This window comes from Peromyscus maniculatus, chromosome 23 (genome assembly GCF_049852395.1).
Source record: "Peromyscus maniculatus bairdii isolate BWxNUB_F1_BW_parent chromosome 23, HU_Pman_BW_mat_3.1, whole genome shotgun sequence".
Lineage (NCBI taxonomy): Eukaryota > Metazoa > Chordata > Mammalia > Rodentia > Cricetidae > Peromyscus > Peromyscus maniculatus.
Window position 1 is genome coordinate 54,098,389 of NC_134874.1, and position 22,708 is coordinate 54,121,096.

A 22,708-nucleotide genomic window follows, 5' to 3' on the forward strand; every position below is an offset into this window, starting at 1 on the left:
TGTATATGTATATATATACACATACATACACACATACATATATATACACACACACATCACTTTCCTTATATATAAAAAGGAACATTTTATAATTTCTATTGCTTCCCATCAACAGGTACCCAGAGGTCTCATCATCACTATGAGCCAAGCCCCAGGAGCACTACCCGCCATGAGTGCCAGGGAGACTGTCAGGTGCACATGTTCACACACACACACACACACACACACACACACACACACACGTGCACACACACACACGAGAAAGGACAAAAGGGTAGAGTGACCATACAGAAGAGAAAATATGGAGTGAATTCAATCACCTAGGCTTAGGTGGCACAGGGTATCATCCATATTATTGACAAGAACTATAGCACCATTTAAATAGTGAGGTATCCTATAAACACTGCTTCTGAGAGACCGAAGGTATTTCTGGGAGCAGGACACAGGCAAGGACACAGGAAACGTGTGCCCACGGTTCCCACGGGAGTAAGTGATCCAGTCTCAGTGTGTCTGAGGTCATCACTAACTACACAAGGTCTCACTGGGGGAGTTTATTCAGTTCATGGTTGCCTGAACCCAAAAGTCTTCCCTTCTTCTCCCCGGGGCTCCCCACACTGCCTCTCATCAGCACCTCCAGTGAAACAGAGAAGAGAAGCAAGAGAGAGCGCAGAGGGGCAGTCTTGAGGGCCAAGGCAGCTGGTGCAGAGAGAGGCACTTGAAAGTGTGTGTGTGTGTGTGTGTGTGTGTGTGTGTGTGTGTGTGTGTCTGTGTGTCTCTCTGTGTGTGTGTGTATGTGTGTGTGTGGTGTGTCTGTGTGTGTGTGTGTGTGTGTGGTGTGTCTGTGTGTGTCTGTGTGTGTGTGTGTCTGTGTGTCTGTGTGTGTGTGTGTGTGTGTCTGTGTGTGTGTGTGTGTGTCTGTGTGTGTGTGTGTGTGTCTGTGTGTGTGTGTGTGTCTGTGTGTGTGTGTGTCTGTGTGTGTGTATGTGTGTGTGTGTGTCTGTGTGTGTCTGTGTGTGTGTGTGTGTGTGTGTGCCTGTGTGTGTGTGTGTGTGTGTCTGTCTGTCTGTCTGTCTGTGTCTGTGTTTCGGGGCTTCTGAAAGGAAAAAATGTCTACCAGCCATGTTGATGCATGCCTTTAATTCCAGCACCCAGGAGGCAGAGGCATTCAGATCTCTGAGTTCAAGGCCAGCCTGGTCTATATAACAAGTTCCAAGCCAGTCAGGGCCACACAGTGAGACCCTGTCTCAAAGGAAGAAGAAGGAGAATAAATAGAAAGAGGAAGAGAAGAAGAAGGAAGAGAGGAAAAGGGAGAAGGAAGAAGAAGGGGAGGAGGAGAAGGAAGTGGAGAAGGAGGCAGGGGAGAGAGGAACAGAAGAAAGCATCTACAGACAGGACGGACAGCAGACCCTCTTCCTTAGCTTCAGTCTCAAGTCAATTGCGATTGAAAAAAATGTGGAACACATACGTAACTGTCATCCTTAAAACTATGTGCTATTCTGAGACATACGGTAAAATATTGTGCCGTCTCAACGTCCTGCCAGGACACCCATCAGGCCTGTGTCCAGCACAGCCTCACAGTTTATACTACTCACCCACTGGTGACTACCGGTCATGTCAGGCACAGAGCTGACCGCTGTCATTCAAGCCCTTCCCCCCTCACCGCCCCCCCCCACACACACACACCCGCTGTCCAAAGCATCATGGTAACGTGCTGACAGCTCCATTACAATACACTGTTCTAATTACTCTGCTTTTAGATACTGCTAATCTCTTCTTGTGCTTAGTTTATAAATTAATTTTATCTAGGTAATACAGGTGTGCCACGTATTAGACGGCACACGGCAAATAGAATCGGGGTCCCTCTGTGGCTTGAGATACCCACTAGGAGGCTTGAACTATGCCCTCACCAATTAAAGGGAATGACCTACGAGAGGGCAGAGCCTGTTCAAACCACCGACACTATTCAGAACAACCTGAGATTCAGTTCACACCTCTTTCAAATGCCATTAAAATGTAGCTGTGTGCATATTTTTCTCTCCATAATCCTGGGATATTACACTATAAGTCAGATCAAAGATTCAATTAATAACATCCAATTAAAAAAGAAAAACACAGGAAGAGCCTCATAGAGAGGGCGCTACAGTAAGATTAATGAAAATTTTATTTCAACATGAAAATTGCCTTAGAACTTGTTGCCAAGAGTTTGCATGTTAATTAGCTCTAGTTCTTTTAAAACGTTATTTCTTCCATTTTATTCTATCAGGACAAAGCCATGGTAGTCCTACAAAATTACATAACTCCTGTAATTAAACATACACATACCATGGGAGAACATTTTCAGCAATATTCAATATTGAATTAGTACAATGACTCCAGAGAGTTATTCTCACCTAAATAAAATTGATTTCCTATAGATTCAGGGAAACATAAATATCTCAATACATGCACAATGGCCCCTAGCCTCCCCGGGTCTTCTCCACATACCTGTGTCAGATTTGCAGCCTGCTTTAAGATGTCTCTTTTCAGCTCTTCTGCCCTCTTGGCATGAAAAGAATTACTTTGACTCTGGATGACAAACACAATTTCTTTTAAGTCTAAAACAAACAAACAAAAAGTTTTCCAGGTTTTTTTTTTAACAGTGATTAAATGAACATAAGAATAAGAGCACAGTTTTAAAGCAAACATTCGAGCAATAAGCTCTGAAGGGGAAATGGAACACTTTTAAAAATTTTATGTGTAGGGGTTGGGGATTTAGCTCAGTGGTAGAGCACTTGCCTAGCAAGCACAAGGCCCTGGGTTCGGTCCTCAGCTCCGGAGGGGGGGGGGAATTTTATGTGTAGAAGTGTTGGCCTGCATGTGTGTATGTGTGCCATGTGCATACAATGCCTGTGGAGGCCAGAAGGGGGCGTCAAATCTCCTGGAACTAGAATTACAGCAGCTGTGAGCTGCCTTGTGGGTGCTGAGAACTGAACCCAGGTCTTCTGCAAGAGGAGCCAGTGGTCTTAACCACTGAGTCACTTCACCAATCCCAGAAATTTTTATTTATATAACTCGAGAACCACTATCTTCTCTACTTTTAAAGCACCATCCAAAAATTCCTTCCCAGAAGTGCCAAGCAAACAAGCTCACTGTACTATACCACGCCTTAGGGAACACACTACCTTTCCCCTTGCGTCTGCAAAACAAAACTGCCACACTGCCCAGTGACTTCCCAAAGGTCCCAACGTAACCCTACGCTGTGCTATGGGGTGAACTGTGCCCCCTCCAAAAGGCATGCGCTGAGTTCTGGTCCTCAGAACACGATCCTGTTTGGAGCTGGCTCTTCCAGAGTCATCAGGCTAAAGTGAGCTCATTACAGAGGCTCCTATCCCAGTGTGACTACTGTCCTTAGAGGAGGGGAACGGGACACTCAAAGCCACACTGCGAAGGTGGTGTGAAAACACAGTGTAAGCCACGAAAGAGCCTGAAGGGGGTCTTCCCCCATAGCCCTCAGGAGCCAACCCTACAGACAGCTTCACCATAGCTTTCAGCCCCCACACTTCTGACAAAACAAACCATTTTCTTTCAGAAGACCAACACAATCAATTTATAGGAAGCAAAAGTTTCCTTTGGCTTAAGTTTTGGTGGTCCCCACACATGGTCACTCAGCCTCATTGTTTTCAGGACCCCGGCACAGTGTGTCATGGAAGGGAATGTGGGGTGCATGGTGCCCACCGTGGTTCAAACTTGAAACGTCCCTCACAGGCTCATTCTGAAAGCTTGGTCACAGCTGCCGCTGCTGTTGTGAGAGGCTGTGGAACCTTTACAATCAGGTTGAGTCTTTGTCAAAGAGCCTTTGACGGTTATCCCTGGCCTCTGCCTCCTGACGCACACTCCGCTTCCTGATTGGCTATGATCTGGGGAGACGCTACACAGTGCCACCACTAAGAACTCTCCCCAACCTGTCCGACTGAACTGCTCTGAAATCGGGAGCCCAGATAAACTTTGCCTCCTATGAACTGTTTCTGCCAGGGACTGTGGTCACAGGGGCACAAAAGGAACCAACAAGGCCTATCCGCCTCACTGAAGCCTAGAAAACAAAGGAAGGCAGGAAGAAGCCTGGATCCCAGTATCCCCTTCAAGGACAGGGCCCCAGCCACCTAGCTTCTCGCCTCTTCAAAGCGTCATCATGTCCTGATGGTGCCGAGGGCTGGGGACCAAGCCTTCAACATATAGTTTTGGAGAGACCGCGTCATATCTAAACTACAGCAGCCTTAGCAAACTCATATGCAACATTTCCAGAATGTTCTGGATGACCTTTCACAGCGATACTTAAAAGTGGCTCTCCGCACCCCATAAGGTCACAAGGATTTTCAAATAAGCAATGCAATAATCCCTTCCCCAGTTTGCAAGGCACCTAGCCAGGACTGGGTGTTATCTCCAGAAAACCAGCCACAACTATCCCACAGAAGCAGGGGCTGGCCGCAAGCCTCGCAGCAGAGAAGACCGTGCCCCGGGGCACGCTGAGGGCAGGACCCACCTCAGTACAGCCAACCTTCTACAACAGTGAGTGAGGAGCAAACCCCCAACCCTCTGGGGGAAACCCCCAAACCGGTGTGGCTGCTGCTCAGGTCACGTCTCAGAGAAGCACATCAGGGCCGCCTCAGGTCCTGAACTTGTAATAAAGAAACAGAGCTAAAACAACAGCCCAAGGGTACGGTGAGACGCCATTGGTGGCCTCCAGCCAGGTCTGCAGCCAATCGATACGAGGACCCTCCTCCCACCCAAGGCCTCCATCTTTAACACTTCAGCTCAAGGATGCCACTGTGACTTTAACTGTATCCTGTCATGTCTTATCGTTCCGTTTGGTTCTAGTGCTCCATTCACTTACTCACTTGTCCAAACATTCACACAACCGATAGCTCCACAGTGAGCCACCTAGGTCCTAAAAATAATCAGAAATACTCTTTGGTTAAATAAAACTCAATAAAAATTTTAAAAGGAAACTCTGGGCAACCTACTGGATATGGCCTATCTCCTTGCCTTGCCTATATGAACAGAAACATTCCACGGGTATTACTCTATTTTAAGCTGGCTTCCAGGGTGCATACTTTGGGCACAGGGGTAAGGTTTACAAGGGGAGTCTTTCATCTCAGGCAAAACATTATCTGTGATCTGTTCCACCTGAAGCATTAATATAAACCGGTGGTTCTCAACCTTCCTAATGCTGTAACCTTTTAATACATGTTTTGGTGACCCACAACCATAAAATTCTTTCATTGCTACTTCATAACTGTAATTCTGCTACTGTTATGAATTGCTACGTAAATATCTTATATAAAGGATATCTGCTATGAGAGCCCATGAAAGGGTCATTTGCCCAAATGGGGTCGTGACCCACAGGTTGAAAACAACTGATAAAAACTAACCTACCAAAGCCAAGTTGGCTTTTTGTTAAGCACGGATAGGGGATGGAGAGATAGCTCAGTGGTTAAGAGTACTTGTTACTCTTGCAGAGGACCTGGGTTCACTTCTCATCACCCACATAGAGCTCAAAAACATAAATAACTCTAGTTCTGAGGGATTTGACCCCTCTTCTGGCCTCCGTAGGAACTAAACACACATGGTGCACAGACATACATGCAGGCAAAACCCTCATGCACATAAAATAAATAATCTTCAAATACTAAAAAAAAAAAAAAAAGGGAATGCAATCAATAAGCTTAGGGGATTTGCTTTCAAATTTTAACTAAATTAAAGATGTATTTTTCTTAGTGACCCTTTTAGTCAGCCTTAAGAAAGCATGTGGAAAGAAAAAAATGGAAGCAACCTGACTACCAGCAGTATATATAATTCAGAATACTATACTGCAATAAAAATTGATTAGCGTGGGCTAACTAACTATTACTAATTAATGAAAACAGTAACTATGAAAACATGTATAAATCCAGACATTCTAGACAAACCTCATAGGGAGAATGCTGTAATACTGCCAAGATACAAAAAAAGGAAAAAACTGTATAAATCAGTAATTTGCAAAATATAAGCCAAAATATACATCAAGTAGCTAACTGTTCTAATTTACTCCATTGCTGTGATAAACACCATGCATAAAAACAACTTGAGGGGGAAAGGGTTAATTTGGCCTACAGGTTACAGCCCATCACCCGGGAAGCAGGAACCCGGAGGCAGGAACTGATGGAGAGACCATGGAGGGACACTGCTTAGTGGCTTGCTCTCTCTGGCTTGTTCAGAGCGGTTTCATGTACAGCCCAGGCCCACCTGCCTAGGCATGGCACCGCCCACAGTGGGCAAGACCCTCCTCCATCAGTTAGGGGTCAAGAAAATGCCCCACAGACATGCCCATGAGCCAAGATGATGACGGCCATTCTTCAACCGATCCTTCCCCTCTCTGGGTATCTCTGGTTTGTGTAAAATTTACAATAGAAACTCCCCAGTATGCACACTGTGTATGTCATTTAAAAGTGTCAAAGACTCCACGGGCGAGGCACGTAACTGGGGATAAGGACTAAAGCTTTCTCTCTTTCTCTCGGTGACGCCTCACTTCTTAACCTGGGCGGTGGACATGCAGGCATTCTTTGCAGTAATCCTTACGGCATCTCATAAATCCAGATTATTTCCTAATAAATTCTGCACCACAGCAATCCACCTGTCAGAAGGCTAATCCTATGCTCGCCACCGTAAGCAAGACCTGCTGCCTCTGCCGGTGCGGCAAGCTCCTACCGTTCTTCTCACTAAGACAACAGATCCTCGGGGTGGTGGGGGGGAGATGCTCTTCTAGAAAAACAAAAGCCAATTCTTCCCCTTTCAGGCGTCTTCGTCGCGTGAGTCATGTGCGTCCCTCACTTTTTCACATAGCTGAGATCAGACTGGCCCTTCCTTTTCTGTGGACTACAGACAGGTACGCTACACACCCGGTCTGCAAACGTCGTCGGTAACCTGCTCAGAGTCAGAGACACAGGAGCGGTGTGCAGGCATCAGAGCCCGGTTCAGTGCCGGGGCCTGGAAACACCGAACTGGGTAGAGAGCCGTAGTCAATCTGTGGGGTGCTGTGGGAGCGGGGCGGGGCGGGCAGTGGGGCCAGGCCACAGAGGATCTGCTGAATTTCTCTGGAAGGGCTGCAGCTTTCTGCACACTTCCAGGAGGACAGTAGCCGAGGAAGAAATGGGGTTACCATGGGGCCCACAGTAGGCTCTGGAGCATCCCCATGCCCGCAGGAGTCTGGAAGAATTCTGCAAAAAAGATTTATGGCGCCCAGATGATGATGAAGTTAGAGGGTAGGCGGGCTCAGCCAAGCCAGATCATGAGGGATTTATACATGGGGTTAGACGCTTGGACTATGGACTGACTGTCTTGAAGCTGGAAATGGTACCAGGAGCCAAGTAAATCCTAAGGCATCAAGGTCTTCCCAAAAAGGGGACTAGAGGGACTGTCCTGGGGACAGGATCCACTTGGTAGTTATCTGGGTCTGGGTGGTGGGGCTGAAGGGAAAAAGAATGTTGGATAATGAATGGCAGGTGACTGACATGCTGCTTGGCCCCACCCCACCCCACCCCACATTAATCTAGTCTGTTGATGGAAAGAGCGTACATGCCTACATTCCTGCCGTTCTTTACATCAGAAGTAAGAAATGTTTTCTGCATCTGACCTGAGTGTTCCCTCGAGTGAGTCACACTCGGGCTGAGGCCAGAGCCCAGAGCTGATCTCCGTAGCCTTGGCTGGCACGCCACCCGGCCTCCTGACTCCCTGCTGCCCAGGGGACAGCTGTCAGAGGTGAGTCCCCTCTTTCCTGTACATTGTGGCTGCTGTTTCTCTAAACTCACTACAGTTTGCCTTCAGCAAACATGTTCATAGCTCACAATGATCGGCAGGGTCTCTCCTCCAGGAGTGAGCAACAAATGGACGCCACAGTAAGTACTTCACTTGTGTCAGAAGCCACATGCCACTCCGAAAATGGCTCTCATATGCTCTCCCTAGGTCTTCATGACGACAAGCTTCAGGCTAGCCACAAACAACAAAATATACCTCATCAGTACTATCAAAAAGGAAAATTAACTTCGCTAGACTATAATTTACAACACACACACATAAATACAGGTTTTAAACATTCCTTGCTGGAGATGGGGATGGTGGTGCACACTTTTAATCCTTGCACTCAGGAAGCAGAAACAGCTGGACCTTCGTGAGTTCAAGGCCAGCCAGAACTACATAGTGAGCCCATATCTTAAAAAAAAAAATGAGCCCATATCTTAAAAACAAAAATCCTCTTTTCAGTTTTGGTTGCTGGCAGACCGCCATGGGTCACATGATCCAAGGACAGTGGAAAGACGCCGGTTCTGTGTTCCGCGCACATGAAACACCATAAGGGCGCCGTGCGCCTGCGTGCTGTGGACTTCGCTGAGTGGCATGGCTATTTTAAGGGCATTGTAAAGGCTATCATTCACGACCCTGGTTGTCGCAATGCTCCCCGAATGCAAGTGGCCTTTTGCGATCCCTACCGATTTATGCAGTGGACTGAGCTGCTCATCGCCGCGGAGGGAATCCACACTGGACAGTTTGTGAACTGCAGCAGGAAGGCCCAGCTGAATGTCACCCATGTTCTGCTCGTGGGCGCCAAGCCTGAGGGTACCTATTGTGTGTCGTCTGGAGGACGAGCCTGGGGACAGGGGCAAGCTGGCACGAGCCACCCAGAACTATGCTACATCATCTCCGACAGCCGGGAGACCAGGAAGATCCAAGGGAAGCCGCTGTCAGGGTCCAAGGTCATTTCCTCGGCCAACAGCACTGTCGTTGGTGTGATGGCTGGTCGGGGCAGAACTGACAGACCCACCTTAAAGCCTGGCCGTGCCTACCACAAGGTACAACGCCAAGAGGAACTGCTGGCCGCGTGTGCAGGATGTGGCCAGGAATCCTGGGAGCGTCCCTTTGGAGGTGGTAACCTCCAGCACATCGGCAAACCCTCCACTATCCGAAGAGATGCCCCTGCTGCGAGCCAAGTGGACCTCACTGCTGCCCACCAGACAGGATACTACAGGGGACCAAAACTGTACAGGAGACAGAGAACTAGAACCCAGGGGCTAATAAAGTTTGTCCTTTGGCTAATTAAAAAAACAAAAACAGAAACAAACAAAAAAAAAAAAACCTTTTTTGGAGATGATTCTGACAATTAAGGGCTGGCTGCACAGCACAGGACCTTGAGTTTGGATCCCCAGAGCCCACATAAAAACCAGACTCACTGGGCAGACAGAAAAGCCTGCGGCAAGATTGCCAATGATGACGAGGCTTACCAAATTGGTGAGCAGCTCAGGGAGAGACTCTGCTTTAGTATGTAAAATGGAGAGCAAATGAGAAAGACACAGGATGGCCTCCATCATAGGCACACATACATGCATACACATTTGCACACACATGCACCCATACACATGCAAATATACATAGACACACCCACCACACCACACATACATAAAAATAATACAAGTGCACTGCTTACCTACGCCATGTTTCCTTGAGAGACTACTCTGCTCCAAAGCCTGTATTTAAAATGAAAGAGACAAAGATGAATTCCATCATTTAACTGAACTAGCAACACCGTGAATAAAGACGAATCATCTGGTCTAATACGTGGTGCTAGGACTTGGGGATGGGGCTAAATGCTTCCCTAAAGTAAGGAGGCTAGAACGGAAGAAGGCAAAACAGGAACCATGAGCATTCGCATTGCTCCAGAAGTTCTGCAACAAGATTGTGCCTATTTTATGTGTGTGAGTGTTTGCTTGCATGTATGTGCACCATGTGTGTGCAGTACCCACTGAGACCAGAAGAGGGCACGAGATCCCCTAAGAACTGGAGTTACAGGTGTTTGTGAGCCACCATGAAGGTGCTGGGAATCAAAGCCAGGTTCTCTGCAAGAGCAGCCAGTGCTCTTCACCCCTGAGCCATCTCTCCAGCTTAGGCTGTGTCCTCTGTATGTGACCTTAGGCAAGTCATTTATTCGGGTTAAAAGCTTATTCCTCCTGTATAAAACTGCATTTGGGGCGAAGTTAATTCTAAAGACCTTGTCCACTCTAAAACACTGTAAGAATGACAGACATTGTCCAAATGCTGGCAGTGTTCTCCTCGGGATGAAAGATCTCCCAGCTATTGTCTTTATTGAGCTCAGACATGATGTGCGGTGAATGAGAATGGTCCCCATAGGCTCACAGATTTGAAAGCTTGGTCACCAGCTGGTAGACCTGCTGGGAAGGATCATGAGATGTGGCTTTGTTGGAAGAAGCGGGTCACTGTGGATGGGCTTCGAGGTTTCAAAAATCCTTCCTAGTGTCTCTCTGACTGGTGCTTGTGGACCAGATGTAGGCTCTCAGCTCCTCGTCCACCACCATGCCGGCCTGGCTGCTGCTGTGCTACCCACGATGATGGTCATGGACTCTGGAACCGTGAGCCCCAAATTAAATGCTTTCCTTTGTAAGTTGCCTCGACCGTGGTGTTTTGTCATCACAACAGAAAAGTAACTAAGACACAATGCTATAAAGAATGTTAACACATGGGGCTGGAGAGATGGCTCAGCAGTTAAGAGCACTGGCAGCTCTTCCAGAGGACCCGGGTTCAATTCCCAGCACCATAACTGTCTGTAACACCAGCTCCTGGGGATTTGACATTCTCACATAGATATACATCCAGGCAAAATACCAATGCACATAAAATAAAAATAAGTAAATCATTTTAAAGGGAATGTTAACACAGTCTTTCTTGGCTGAGAAGCACCCCTAAAGTTTCCACAAAGAGCCTTGGAGGAGGACAGATGATGGGCGCTGCTATGGCTTCAATGTGTCTCTCGAAACGTGGAAAATGCCATCCCAAGCCAGGCGTGGTGGCACACAAACTTTAGTCCCAGCACTAGGGAGGCAGAGGCAGACAGATCTCTGAGTTCAAGGCCAGCCTGATCTACAGAGTGAGTTCCAGGACAGTCAGGGCTGTAACACAGAAAAAACCTCGTCTGGAGAGGGAGAAAAGGTCATCCTAGAGTCTAGAGAGATGACCTAGTTATTAAAAGCACTCACTGGCTGTTCTTGCAGAGGATCTAGGTTCAGTTCCCAGCACCCACATGGCAGCTTACAACCATCTACAACCATCTGTAACTCCAGTTTCAAGGGACCTGATGTCCTCTTTTGGATGTCATGCATACTGCAAGCACAGAGCACACATACATACATACATCTAGACAATCCTCATACAAAAGAAAGAGAGAGAGAGAGAGAGAGAGAGAGAGAGAGAGAGAGAGAGAGAGAGAGAGAGAGAAGGGAGGGAGGGAGGGAGGGAAGGGGCAGGGAGAGGAGAGGAGGGGAGGGAAGGGAAGGGAATCATCCCCTAACTCTACAGTGTTGAGATGGAACCTTCATGAGGTAATGTATGCACAGTGCTATTGTGGTGTGAGTTCACCATGCAGTGGGGATCTGTTATAAATCCAAGTCCAGCCCTCTCTTCCTCTGGCACATATCCCTTGCCCTTCTCTGCTTTCTGCTATGGAATGACTCAAGCACAAACAATGGCCTCCACTCCTATACCTTAGACTCCCCAGCCTCCAAAACTATAAGAAATAAATGCCAGTTCTCTATAAATCACCCAGTCTCAGGCATTTTGTTATAGTAACACACATAGTCACTAGACCTCTTGGGCACGAAAGGGTGCCTCAGGGCCGCTGAGCCCTGTCATACACATCTAGACACAGGCACAGAGACAACTTGACTCTGACCCTGAGTAACCCACTGGAGATTCACAACTTCTCTGACAAAGCTCAGTGTCAACAGCTCAACCTGCCACTTCCAACACCTTTTCCTCAGACTAGAATGAGGCTTTCCTCCTAATTGCTCGTTTTTTTCATTTTTGGCAGCTGTACACTGTAATTATGGTGATCAGACACTACCAATATCTGATTTTTCTTACAGGCTGGAATGAGAAACGCAGTTGTGAGCCTGGACCCACAAGATTTGGAGCCGCTTCAAAGCTAAGGCAACGCCACAGAGAGAAATGTCCTCAGAGAATGCCAGAGGGACCGTGAGATGAGGCAGAGACGGAGCGGAAGATGGGGATGTGACTTGATGGGCGGCGTTTTATGAAACTGCCCTTGCCTCCAGAGTAGAAAGGCCACGGAGTAGAGAAGACACCACAGCCAGACACTGCTCTGTCAGACCCCAGGTAAGCAACCGTTAAATCCTGACGAAACGACTAACTTTGGAAGAGTCTACTAAGACAGGGATGCTCAACCTCTTCTCTGCAGGTGTTGTTCCAAGCCAGGCTGGCACACCAGCTGGCCTGAGCAGACGTCAAGAGGCCACACCTGGTCAGGACCCCCTCCCACCCTCAGCTCGGCCATGCCAGGCACAAGGCCACCATCGGCTCCCACCACGACCCTCCCTGTCCCCTGCCTGAAGTGCCCGCCCCTTCTTGTTAAGCCACCGAACCGGCTGCCGCTGTGTGGTTCGTGGGAAAACAGAATGTTTGGATGAAGAAGACACAGCACTGGACAGGATGACAGCTAATGTTGCCCTTTTCCAAACAAGACAATCATTTCTCTCAGGGAAAACATGAAGCAACTTCCCAGGGCTCACGAGTCACAGGCCACAAAACCAGGACTAAAGCCTGGGTCTTCCCAGTCCCTTTCTCCTCACAGCACCAGCCTGGAGGTCTTTAGAAAAACAATCAGCACAGCACGCATTTAGGTACAACCAGAGTCACCTCCAACAACGTGGGAGATGAAAACCACACAGAGCCAGGGTTCCAGACAGCGTCACTTCAACAGCCCTGGACACCTGCCGGACTTTCCACCACACGGCTTGGCGACATCAGAGAGGAGCAAGCTGGATCCCATATCTTCTTATTCACCATTGAGCCCTGCAGCTCAGACTGGCTTGACACAAAAGCCAGGGAAATGATTAGCTTTTTCAAACAACTCCACTTGTAAGCTGTAAAAATAAAATACCCAAGGAGAGGCTGAGTTGGGTGGATTGAAACAGAACCAAAATAGTCTTGAGTAATTTCCCCTTCGAGAAAGAAAAGTGGGCTAAATGGAGGAATTGACAGAACATTTAAAATCCTGTCTTCCGCTTCCCTCGTGGAAAAAAAAAAGGCTTTTCCAAGGAAGAAAGTGCAGGGCTTGTTTTATGATCTCTGATGACACAGTTTCTTCCGCTGACGATCAACATTAATCAAAAACGTGCTCGCTGTGAAGGCTGCACATCAGCCACAAGACAGACAAGAAGGGGATCTGGTGACAGCGCATCCATCCCACTCACCGCTCCCCACTCTGATATGCCACCGCCAGGACCAGGTCAACCCCTCCACCTGGGCTTTAAGGTCTGTACAGTGACAATGCAAAACGGCATGCTTGCAAGTTCTTTGCATACAAATGATAGGCGAGGCTCAGCAGTTAAGAGCACCGGCTGCTCTTGCAGAGGACAAGGCTTCAGTTCCCAGCACCCACATGACACCTCATAATCACCTGTAACTCCAGCTCCAGAGTATCTGATGCCCTCTTCTGGCCTCTACGGGCACTGCAGGCACACGTGGTGAAAATACATATAAGCAAAACACTCACACACATAGAAATAAATTTTTTTTTTAAATCTATTTATTACGTAGTGTTCTGTCTGCATGTATGCATGCAGGCCAGAGGAGGGCACCAGATCTCATGACGGATGGTTGTGAGCCACCATGTGGTTGCTGGGAATTGAACTCAGGACCTCTGGAAGAACAGCTAGTGCTCTTAACCTTTGAGTCATCTCTCCAGCCCCCTAGAAATAAAATTTAAAAATCGTTTCTAAGTACGCATAATTTCTAAATTCATTAAACAAAATTTTAATTCTCTGCTAATAACCCTTGCATAGCACATTAAACTCTTTATGAGCAAATCTCAATCCTATCAAACACACATAATTAAAATGGAGTACAAGCTGAAAACACAGGACTCAGAACATTTGAACTTGAACTTCTAATAATCCTTTGTCCTTGGTAAAATCACATAATTGCTTTCAGGCCCAAGTCCCTCTGTTTAACTGGGAATATCTATTTTTTGCTTAGCAATACCAGAGTCATTGAGAAGATCAAATTAAATAAAATGTGTTCAAATGCTTTTACTAGCCCTAAAGAGTCCTAACATGATAAGAAATTATTAGCATCATTTCCCCTTTGGAGGGATCCCATAGCACAGTTAGATAATGCTCTGTTGATCAAAGAAATATTCTATTCAAAAGAGTTTATACCAATTGTGGAGTAAAACATCGACTCAATGGAGCCTTAATTAACATAACAAAACGAGTTGCAGTTTTTAAATATTGTTTCTTGCTCACCTGTTAAAGTGAGCGTATGCAAAGCTGAAGTGGTTATACACACACACACACACATACTTGAAATTATCCAACATCACCAATGATCAAAAATGGAGGCTCAGAGATTTTGGAAAAGTGTGACCCACTCTGCCCAGCTCCCAAGCTTGGCTTCGGGTTCTGAGTGTCCAAGGAATCCAGCAGCTTGGTCACCTGTGGAGTCCTTCATCTGGTCCTCAGGATGTTTTCCCACATGGATCCATCTTCCAGGCAACAGCAGTCAGGTTTTGGACTCTCCCCGCCCCTGTGACAAGCATCCTCTCACAGACTGCAAGATGAAGCCCAGGGCAGGAGACCCTGAGAAACAAAGCTACCCAAGTAGAGCTTCTCAAAGATCTCTCTGTATCAAAACCCTTTCTCCTAAAAACGACTGAAACTAGTCGGTCTGTCTGAACTATTAAATCATAGTTTTCAAAACACTCTGGGGCTGAGAATATGGCTCGGTGGGCAGGGTACAAGCGGGGAGCTGGTAGAGCACAGACCCCCCCCCCAGAGACCAGAAAAGCCGGGGTGCAGCATGGAGAGGAGGTGATCAAACACCCCTGAAGCAAGCTGACTAGGCAGGCTAGCTGAAAAGGGGAGTCCTGGGTCCAGGGAGAGACCTCGCCTCAGTCTATTTAGTGGAGAGTGATGGAGGAACACACACACATGCACACACATGCATGTGAGCACGCATACAACACACATGCGCCCCCACACACCCAAAGCAATCACCTGTATTCACAGCTTGCTGTGAGGGCTTCAGAACCCATACTGACAGCCAGAGAGCCAGCTCAGCTGGTAAGGCGCTTGTCACGCAGGCATGGGGACCTGAATCAGCACCCACACAAAAAAGCCAGGTCCGGTGGTGCATGCTGTCATCCCAGAACTGGGGAAGCAGAGACAGGCAGATTCCTGGGGCAGGCCGGCCGGCCTAACCAGCAAGACTCAGGCCAAGGAAGGAGGCTGTATCAAAGGCAAGGTAGGGCTGAAGGAGACCGCTCCGTGGTTAGAGTGCTTGCTGCACAAGCCTGAGGTCCTGAGTTCGAATCCCCAGGACCTACATACAAATGCAGGTGTGGGTTTGCGCACCTGTAACCTTGGAGCTGTCAAGGGTAGAGACAGAAGGATCGCTGAGGTTTGCTGGTTGCCAGCCTCGCCCCAGGTTCAGGGAGAGACCCTGCCTCAAAGGAATAAGGTGGACCGTGACAGAGCAGGACACCTGACATCCTCTGCTGGCCTCCACGTATGCACGTATGCACGTATGCACTACACACACACACACACACACACACACACACACACACACACACACACACACACACACACACTGAGCCTGAGGAACAACATACAAAGCTGACCTCTGGCTCCACGCTCACAACACTTACACAAGTATCCGCATACACACATATACATACAGAAACAGATATTCAACAATATCTCAATCTGTACAACAGCAAAATAATGTTAACTGTTAAGGATAAAAATCTTTACATTTCTCATTGAATCTGAAAGAATCTCCGGGGAATGTTTAGACTAGATGGCTACAGGAAGTACCTGGGAAGGCTTGACCTCTTCTTTTCTCTCTTCAGACACCAAAGCAAAAGCTAGGAGGAAAAAGAGAAACAAGTTTACATTAAAATTAGCAACATTCAACAATTCTGCTTATAATAAGGGGAGGGGAAGACGATTTTAACAAGATACATTTTGCTCTTTTCTTAACAGCTTCATTGCTACACACAAGTATTACAGGTTTTCTTTATCTTAGACCTGAAATTTCTCATCACTGTGAAGTTAATGAGCTCGGGCTACCAAGCAGGAAAACAAAAAACAAAACAGCAGAGCCACTAAAATCTTTATAAACAACCAAAAACTGTAGGAAAAAAACATTTCTTCAAATTCTTGCTTTAGATACCTTCCTAGCAAAGGAAAATTCCTGAGGATGCAGGGCCTGGTAGAACAAATTCCCACCTCCATCTTCCTTGCCAAAGAAACGGAACTGTCTTTGGGGTGAGCCTGTTGTTTGGGGCTGTGGGGTTAGAATCGCAGGCACTACCGTTCACAAGCCAGAAGGAGAACATGCAGAATCCTTCTGAAATTCCACGGCAGGAGATTGAAGGAATTAAAATCATCCTCCATTCAGAATGATTGAGCGCTCTCAGTTCGAGTCATAAATGGGCAAAGATCTCCTTAGGGGCACACTTAGGCTGAGCATTAAAAATAATAACAACAAGACTATAACACAGCACTGAAAATGTGAAGCAAAATGCTAAAAGCCGAAGAGTCAGCCAGGGTAAGGGGCAAAACAGACATTCACTGTATAATGAGTCTCTCCTAAGGAGACAGGGAAGAGCATTGCAGGGCCGTGGTTCAGGTCCTCGGGCAGCATCCCCAGAGGAGGTGGGCACCACGCCAGGGCAGACACACGGCATAGAGTGTTCTAGGACACCAAGACAATAATGCAGCTTAGGAAGCATCATGGGAGGGTCCTTGGGGAATGGCACTGTACAAGCTGGAGACAACTCAACCTTTCAGATCCCTCTAGCTACCCCGTCCCCTCCCCACCACGTCCCCAGACATCCACTGCCTCACATCACCCGCTAACATTTGCTCAAAGGAAATAATCTAAGACGCGGTCACACTAAAAAGTAAATGACTAACACTGTTTAATCGTTTCCATTTCCAGAATGACATTTCAGAAGGCAGAGTTGAAACGGAAGCGCAAGCCAAGGGAGCCGCAAGTGTGTGGAATGTGGATTAGGGAAGACGGCGAGCGCGGTCCTGCGCCTGCGCACTCGGTACACCATTCACACAGAACTCAGCGCCAACTGGAAATACATATTTGGGGGCCCTTCCTAATAGGCTCTGATTACAAACTCCACACAGACAGGAATATAACCGTACTGACTAACAAACAGCATGCCGACCTAGCTCAGCAACACTGAATGAGTCAATGTCTTCACTGTTGGCCGTGGGGTCTCCCCACGGGGCTGTAACCCCAGCATCTACATTTACTAAATGATTCTGGTTTTGGTATCTCCTCTCCTTGAGGGCTTGATTAATTAGTTAAAATATTTAATTTTCTTTTAATTATGCGTATCTGTTTGTGTCTGTGTGTGGGTTTGTGCATACGTGAGTGCAGGTGCCAGTGGGGACCAGGAGAGGGCGTCAGATCCCTGGAAGCTGGAGTGACAGGTGGTTGTGAGCCACCTGGCATGCATGCTGGGAATCATGTATGTATGTATGTATGTATGCATGCATGTTTATATGTAGTGAGAGGCTACCTTACCAGGCGGCGCCTATCTAATCCAGTAGAAGAGAGATCACTGCCCACTCCCAATTATTTTCACCACGATATGACCTATTCACGCTTACACACATACATGCACCTTCCCACACACATACTGGCACACAGTGTTAGTTATTCTCCTCTTGCTCTGATAAAATGCCATGACCACGGCAGCGTACAAAAAGGTTTGTTTGGGGCTTATGGTTCCAGACGGAGGAGAGTCCAGCATGGAGGATGAGCACCCACGGTGGCCGGAGCAGGATGCTGAGGACTCACGTCATGAACCGCGGGCAGACAGGAACTCAAACGGTGAGAGACGGAAGACTCCTGAAGCCCACCTCTAGTGACATACTTCCTCCAGCAAGGCCACACCTCCTAAGCCTCTCAAACAGCACCACCAACACGGGACCAAATGCCTGAGACTATAGGGGACATTTTATTCAAGCCACCAGACACACACGCACGCACGCACGCACGCACGTGCATGTGAGTCAAGGCCCAAATTGTTAATAAAGCAGAGATTTAATCCAAATACCATTTAAATCCCATTTCTGGGTACTTAATATTTTGGGTTTGTCTTATTTCATTTGCTCCCAAGAGACTCTGAAACTGGAGAGATGGGTCACCAGGTAAGAGCATTTCCTGTTCTTAAAGAGGACATGGTTCCCAGCATGCATGTCAGGTCGCTCACAACCACCTGTTACTCCATCTTCCAGGGATCTGACGCCCTCTTCTGGTCACCACTGGCACCTGCACTCACGTATGCACAAACTCACACACAGACATATTTTAAATGTACATATACATAATTAAAAGAAAATTAAATATTTTAATTCATCAAACCCTCAAGGAGAAGAGATACCCAAACCAGAATTATTTAGTAGCTGTAGATGCTGGGATTAGAGCACCGTGGGGGGTATGTGCTTTGCATCTACAAGGTTATGGGTCTAACCTCTAATATCACTGAAGAAACAAATAACCATCAGACATGGTCATGTGTTAGCATCGCTTGGCACCATAGGACTCGAGGAACTGAACATGCTGAGGACTTATAGACTAGAAAAACTGTGGTCAAGCTCCAGCAGTTCATTTAAAACTGTTTGTTGCTGGGGGCATGACGGCATACACCCTTAATCTCAGCACTCAAGAGCAGATCTCTGCAAGATCAAGGTCAATATGATCTATACAGAGAGTTCTAGGCCAGCCAGGGCTACACAGGGAGATCCTGGATGGATGGATGGATGATAGATAGATAGATAGATAGATAGATAGATAGATAGATAGATAGATAGATAGATGATAGTAGATGATATAGATAGATGATAGATAGATAAATGATAGATAGATGGATGGATAGATAGATAGATAGATGGATGGATGGATGGATGGATGGATGGATGGATGGATGGATGGATGGATAGATAGATAGATAGATAGATAGATAGATAGATAGATAGATAGATAGATAGATAGATGATGGACGGACGGATAGATGGATAGTGTGGGAAAGGTAGAGAGATGGCTTAGCACTGGCTGTTCTTGCAGAGACCCAGGTTGAATTCCCAGCACCCACTTGGCAGCTCACAATCATCTGTAACTCCAGTTTCCAGGGGGATCCGATGCCCTCTTCTGGCCCCTGCAGACACTGCACACACACGGAGCATATACACACATGAAGGCAAACACTCCTACACATAAAACAAAACAATCTTTAAAATTAAAAAGAAATCCAGTGTTCCTCTTCTTCTTTTTACCTTCCCTCTTCCTAATCCTTTTAGGGAAGGAAGAAAAGCCATTGCTCACGTTCTGGCTGATCAGAACAGAGGGCAGGCCATGGTGAGGTTCCCCCTGCCGAAGAAGACAGAAGACACAAGACACTGGCCAGCACACGGGCTCTCTTGCCCCGTCTGTTCATAACTCTCCTTTGAACCCCATAAAAGCTCTCTGCCCCTTAAACACCTGGAGACGGACATCTGAGATTGAGAGTTACCTTTGAACGAGCCTGTCTCCTTCTATGAATTTCTGTCTCCTGGGTTTTCAGCTCTGTGGCGAGCAGCATGGGCCTCACGTTCCACTAACACAGTCAGTGTAGTTTTCCATTCAAAGATGCAGCTGCTGAGGATATGGCTCAGCGGCAGGACATTTGTCTAACATGCACAACTCGCCCAATCCCCGGCACTGGAAGGAAAACACTCCTTCCAATCAGGTCTCATTTCTAACCTAGGTAATCAACGGTCTCTTGGTTATCATTGCCTCCGTTATTAAATAAAGTCACTTTCTCATGTAAGAGGTCCAGTGGCATCATCTAACGCCTGGAATTTTCTCTCATCCGACTTGCCTGCAAAGCCGGTGGGCTATGACTCATGGGGTTGTGTCAGTGACTTGAGAGGGAAGAGCAGACTGTGGAAGCCCCCTTTCTTTTCTTTTCTTTCTTTTCTTTTCTTTTCGAGAAAGGGTTTCTCTGTGTAGCTTTGCGCCTTTCCTGGATCTCGCGCTGTAGACCAGGCTGGCCTCGAACTCACAAAGATCCGCCTGCCTCTGCCTCCCGAGTGCTGGGATTGGGATTAACGGCATGCGCCACCACCGCCCTCACGCTAACACCGCCTGGCCTGGAAGGCCCCCTTTCCGCAATGGTTCTGGGAGGCACCAATGCGGAGCCTCGCCTTTTAAAAAAGCAGCTACTATTTGCCGGTGTCACTGTTTAAAGGAGACCCGCTCCTCCAGGAAGGTACCGCCCATAAGCCAAGCGAGCCCCACAGATCCCGCCTGCCGAGATGGGGACACCAGGCCTTCGTGCAGACAAGGCTTAATGTGACTTCTATCTCTCCCGAAATGCACAGATCTAGACTTTTTTAAAATCCTTTAAAAATAAAGTCTGTCATCATCTCCATCACTCCACCGTGAAACTAAAATCTCTTTTTCCCACCGCAGAGATGACATAATATTTAAAGCAACATGGTGAGGATGTCCATCGCTTTCCAGCCCCCTCTCATCCAGACATTTTTCTATAAACTAAATCGAACAAACAAAATCATGAAGGCACCCAGTGTATTTTATGGGCACATAATAAATCAAAAGCATAAAGTGATGAGTCATCTGCAGAGTCCCTCCCAACAAAACCCAGGTTTCTTGGGGAAAGATGATGAAAGAGAGGTGTGAGGTAAAAGAGAAAACGGGGTGAATACGGTTTAAAACAATTGTCCATTTATTTCAGTCATTCTCACAAATATTAACTTCATATTACCAAAGCAAAGGCCGCCTCTCAGTAGCTAACGTGTGAAAATCTTAAACTATTTTTTGTCTTAAATTAGGTCTCGATATTAATAGAACCAAGGCTTCCATTTCCACAAAGTGGGAGGAGACAGGTCACCGTTTGCTTTTGTATTTCCTTTTTTTTTTTTTTTTAATTTCGGCATTTTGACGCACTGCAGATTTGGGGTATGCTAATCAGAGGAGCAAGCAGAATATATGAAATATAAATATAAACAGAGGCTGAATAATTCACAGCGTAAGATGACGAGGTTTGAGCACTGCGTGTGGAATGTGCTGTGTTTGCTCGGAGTTCCTGAAGTTGCCGCCCAGGCTGCGTTATCTACAGGAGACGTCCTGTATTTTGAATGTTCATGGTTGACTTCATTTCGATTTTAATATTAAGGGTCTGGCAACTTCAGAGGGGGGAGGGGGACAGGAGAGGGAGAAGGAGGTGAGGGAAGAGGGGAGGAGGGTTCTTTCTGTCCAGTCCATATCCTCCCGGCCACAGGGACACCCAGCAATGACCACCTGGGGCTCAATATTCGCTGCTTCATTTCATGCTGATTTCTAGGTTTGGCACGGGAAAGCATTTCTGGAAATTTGGTGTTAGTGCCTTAATGCGAAGCTGGAGAAATATTCCAAGGTAAACCATGCTTTTACGTGCCAAACTGCTGTTTGAGAGTCATTTTCTCTTTTCAATGTGAATTCTGGTGAACTGAGATGGGGGACTATATTTAAAGTGCAAATCGGGGCAGGCCTTTTTCACGAAAACTTTAAATAATTCACTCCAACGAATGTGTGAGCACACCTGTAACGGAAAGATAAATGGAGATTTTTTTACAAGTAGCCTGGGATGCAGTTATATGGGCTAGATGAAGCCCTGGTGCTTAAGAAGCCTGAAGGCGCTAACCGCAGTGTGTGCAGCACGCATCCCCGGGCTTTCCTGGTTCCTGCGGATGGGTGGAAGACGCTGCCTCCATGCAGTCAACACACTTGTGCCTCCTAGTTCCCAGTCTTCCAGAAACGTCCATCAGAGAAACCAAACAAAACTGAAAACCACAGGAACCACACTCTGCATCCAGCTCTCTCCACCTCCGGAGGAGCTGAGGACTGAGGAGATGGCCCAGTGTGGCACAGAGAAAAGCTTGGGTAAGCTAACCAGGCTGGCGCACCCCTGTAATCCCAGCAGCGCTCAGGAGATGGAGGCAGGAGGGTCAGGAGTTAAAGGTCAGCTCGGGCTCCACAGACTCCCTCTCCAAAACAACAAAAAGCTCAGGCAACAGTGAAGGTTATGTTGCTGATCAAGACGATGCAGACTGTCCATCTGTCTGTCAGGTGGGTGCAAGTCCTGCCCAAAGGCCAGGAGGGTGCATAAAATCTGATACAATCACCAACATGGGGGGCGGGGCGTTTCTTCTCAGGCCCCGTGGGAAGCAAGCCTTGGGGCTGGCTTGCTTGCCTGTGACCTACTTACCAAAGGTTCCTTGGCAGCCTCCAGGGGCTGGCCCTGCCTCCCCCGTGCTTTTCTGAATTTCACTGCAGGTCCCAGGAGGGGGCCTTCCACTCCAGGACCACAGCTCAAGGCCAATTTGCTCCCTTCTAATGAACGCTTTGAAGGTAACCCACTTCAGCTGAGGGGAGAGAAGCATTCGCCAACGCCCATAGTTGAGCAGACTCGGCCTGGAGCAAGGCCTCCTCTTTCTTCCTCATCCTCCCTGGACAGACATGGCACCCCCCACCCAGCAGTTGACGACCCACCGAGAAGCAGCTCCAGCCAGCGACTGAAGGGCATATCCCTCCACACTGGGGCCAG

At 47.4% G+C, this 22,708-nt stretch overlaps 1 protein-coding gene and 1 pseudogene across 2 annotated transcripts in view; one reads left to right on the top strand and one right to left on the bottom strand.

The window, feature by feature from the left end:
• B3glct (beta 3-glucosyltransferase) overlaps positions 1-22,708 on the bottom strand; it is a 97,225-nt gene that overhangs the window by 63,952 nt on the left and 10,565 nt on the right. For both annotated transcript variants that reach the window (XM_076561221.1, XM_076561220.1), the window contains exons 2-4: positions 15,912-15,961; positions 9,491-9,530; positions 2,485-2,594 (exon numbers count right to left, since the gene is read on the bottom strand). In XM_076561221.1, the coding sequence (XP_076417336.1) occupies positions 2,485-2,594; positions 9,491-9,530; positions 15,912-15,961 (200 nt within the window). The remainder of the gene's footprint in view (positions 1-2,484; positions 2,595-9,490; positions 9,531-15,911; positions 15,962-22,708) is intronic.
• LOC102903003 (large ribosomal subunit protein uL2 pseudogene) lies at positions 8,297-9,067 on the top strand (annotated as a pseudogene).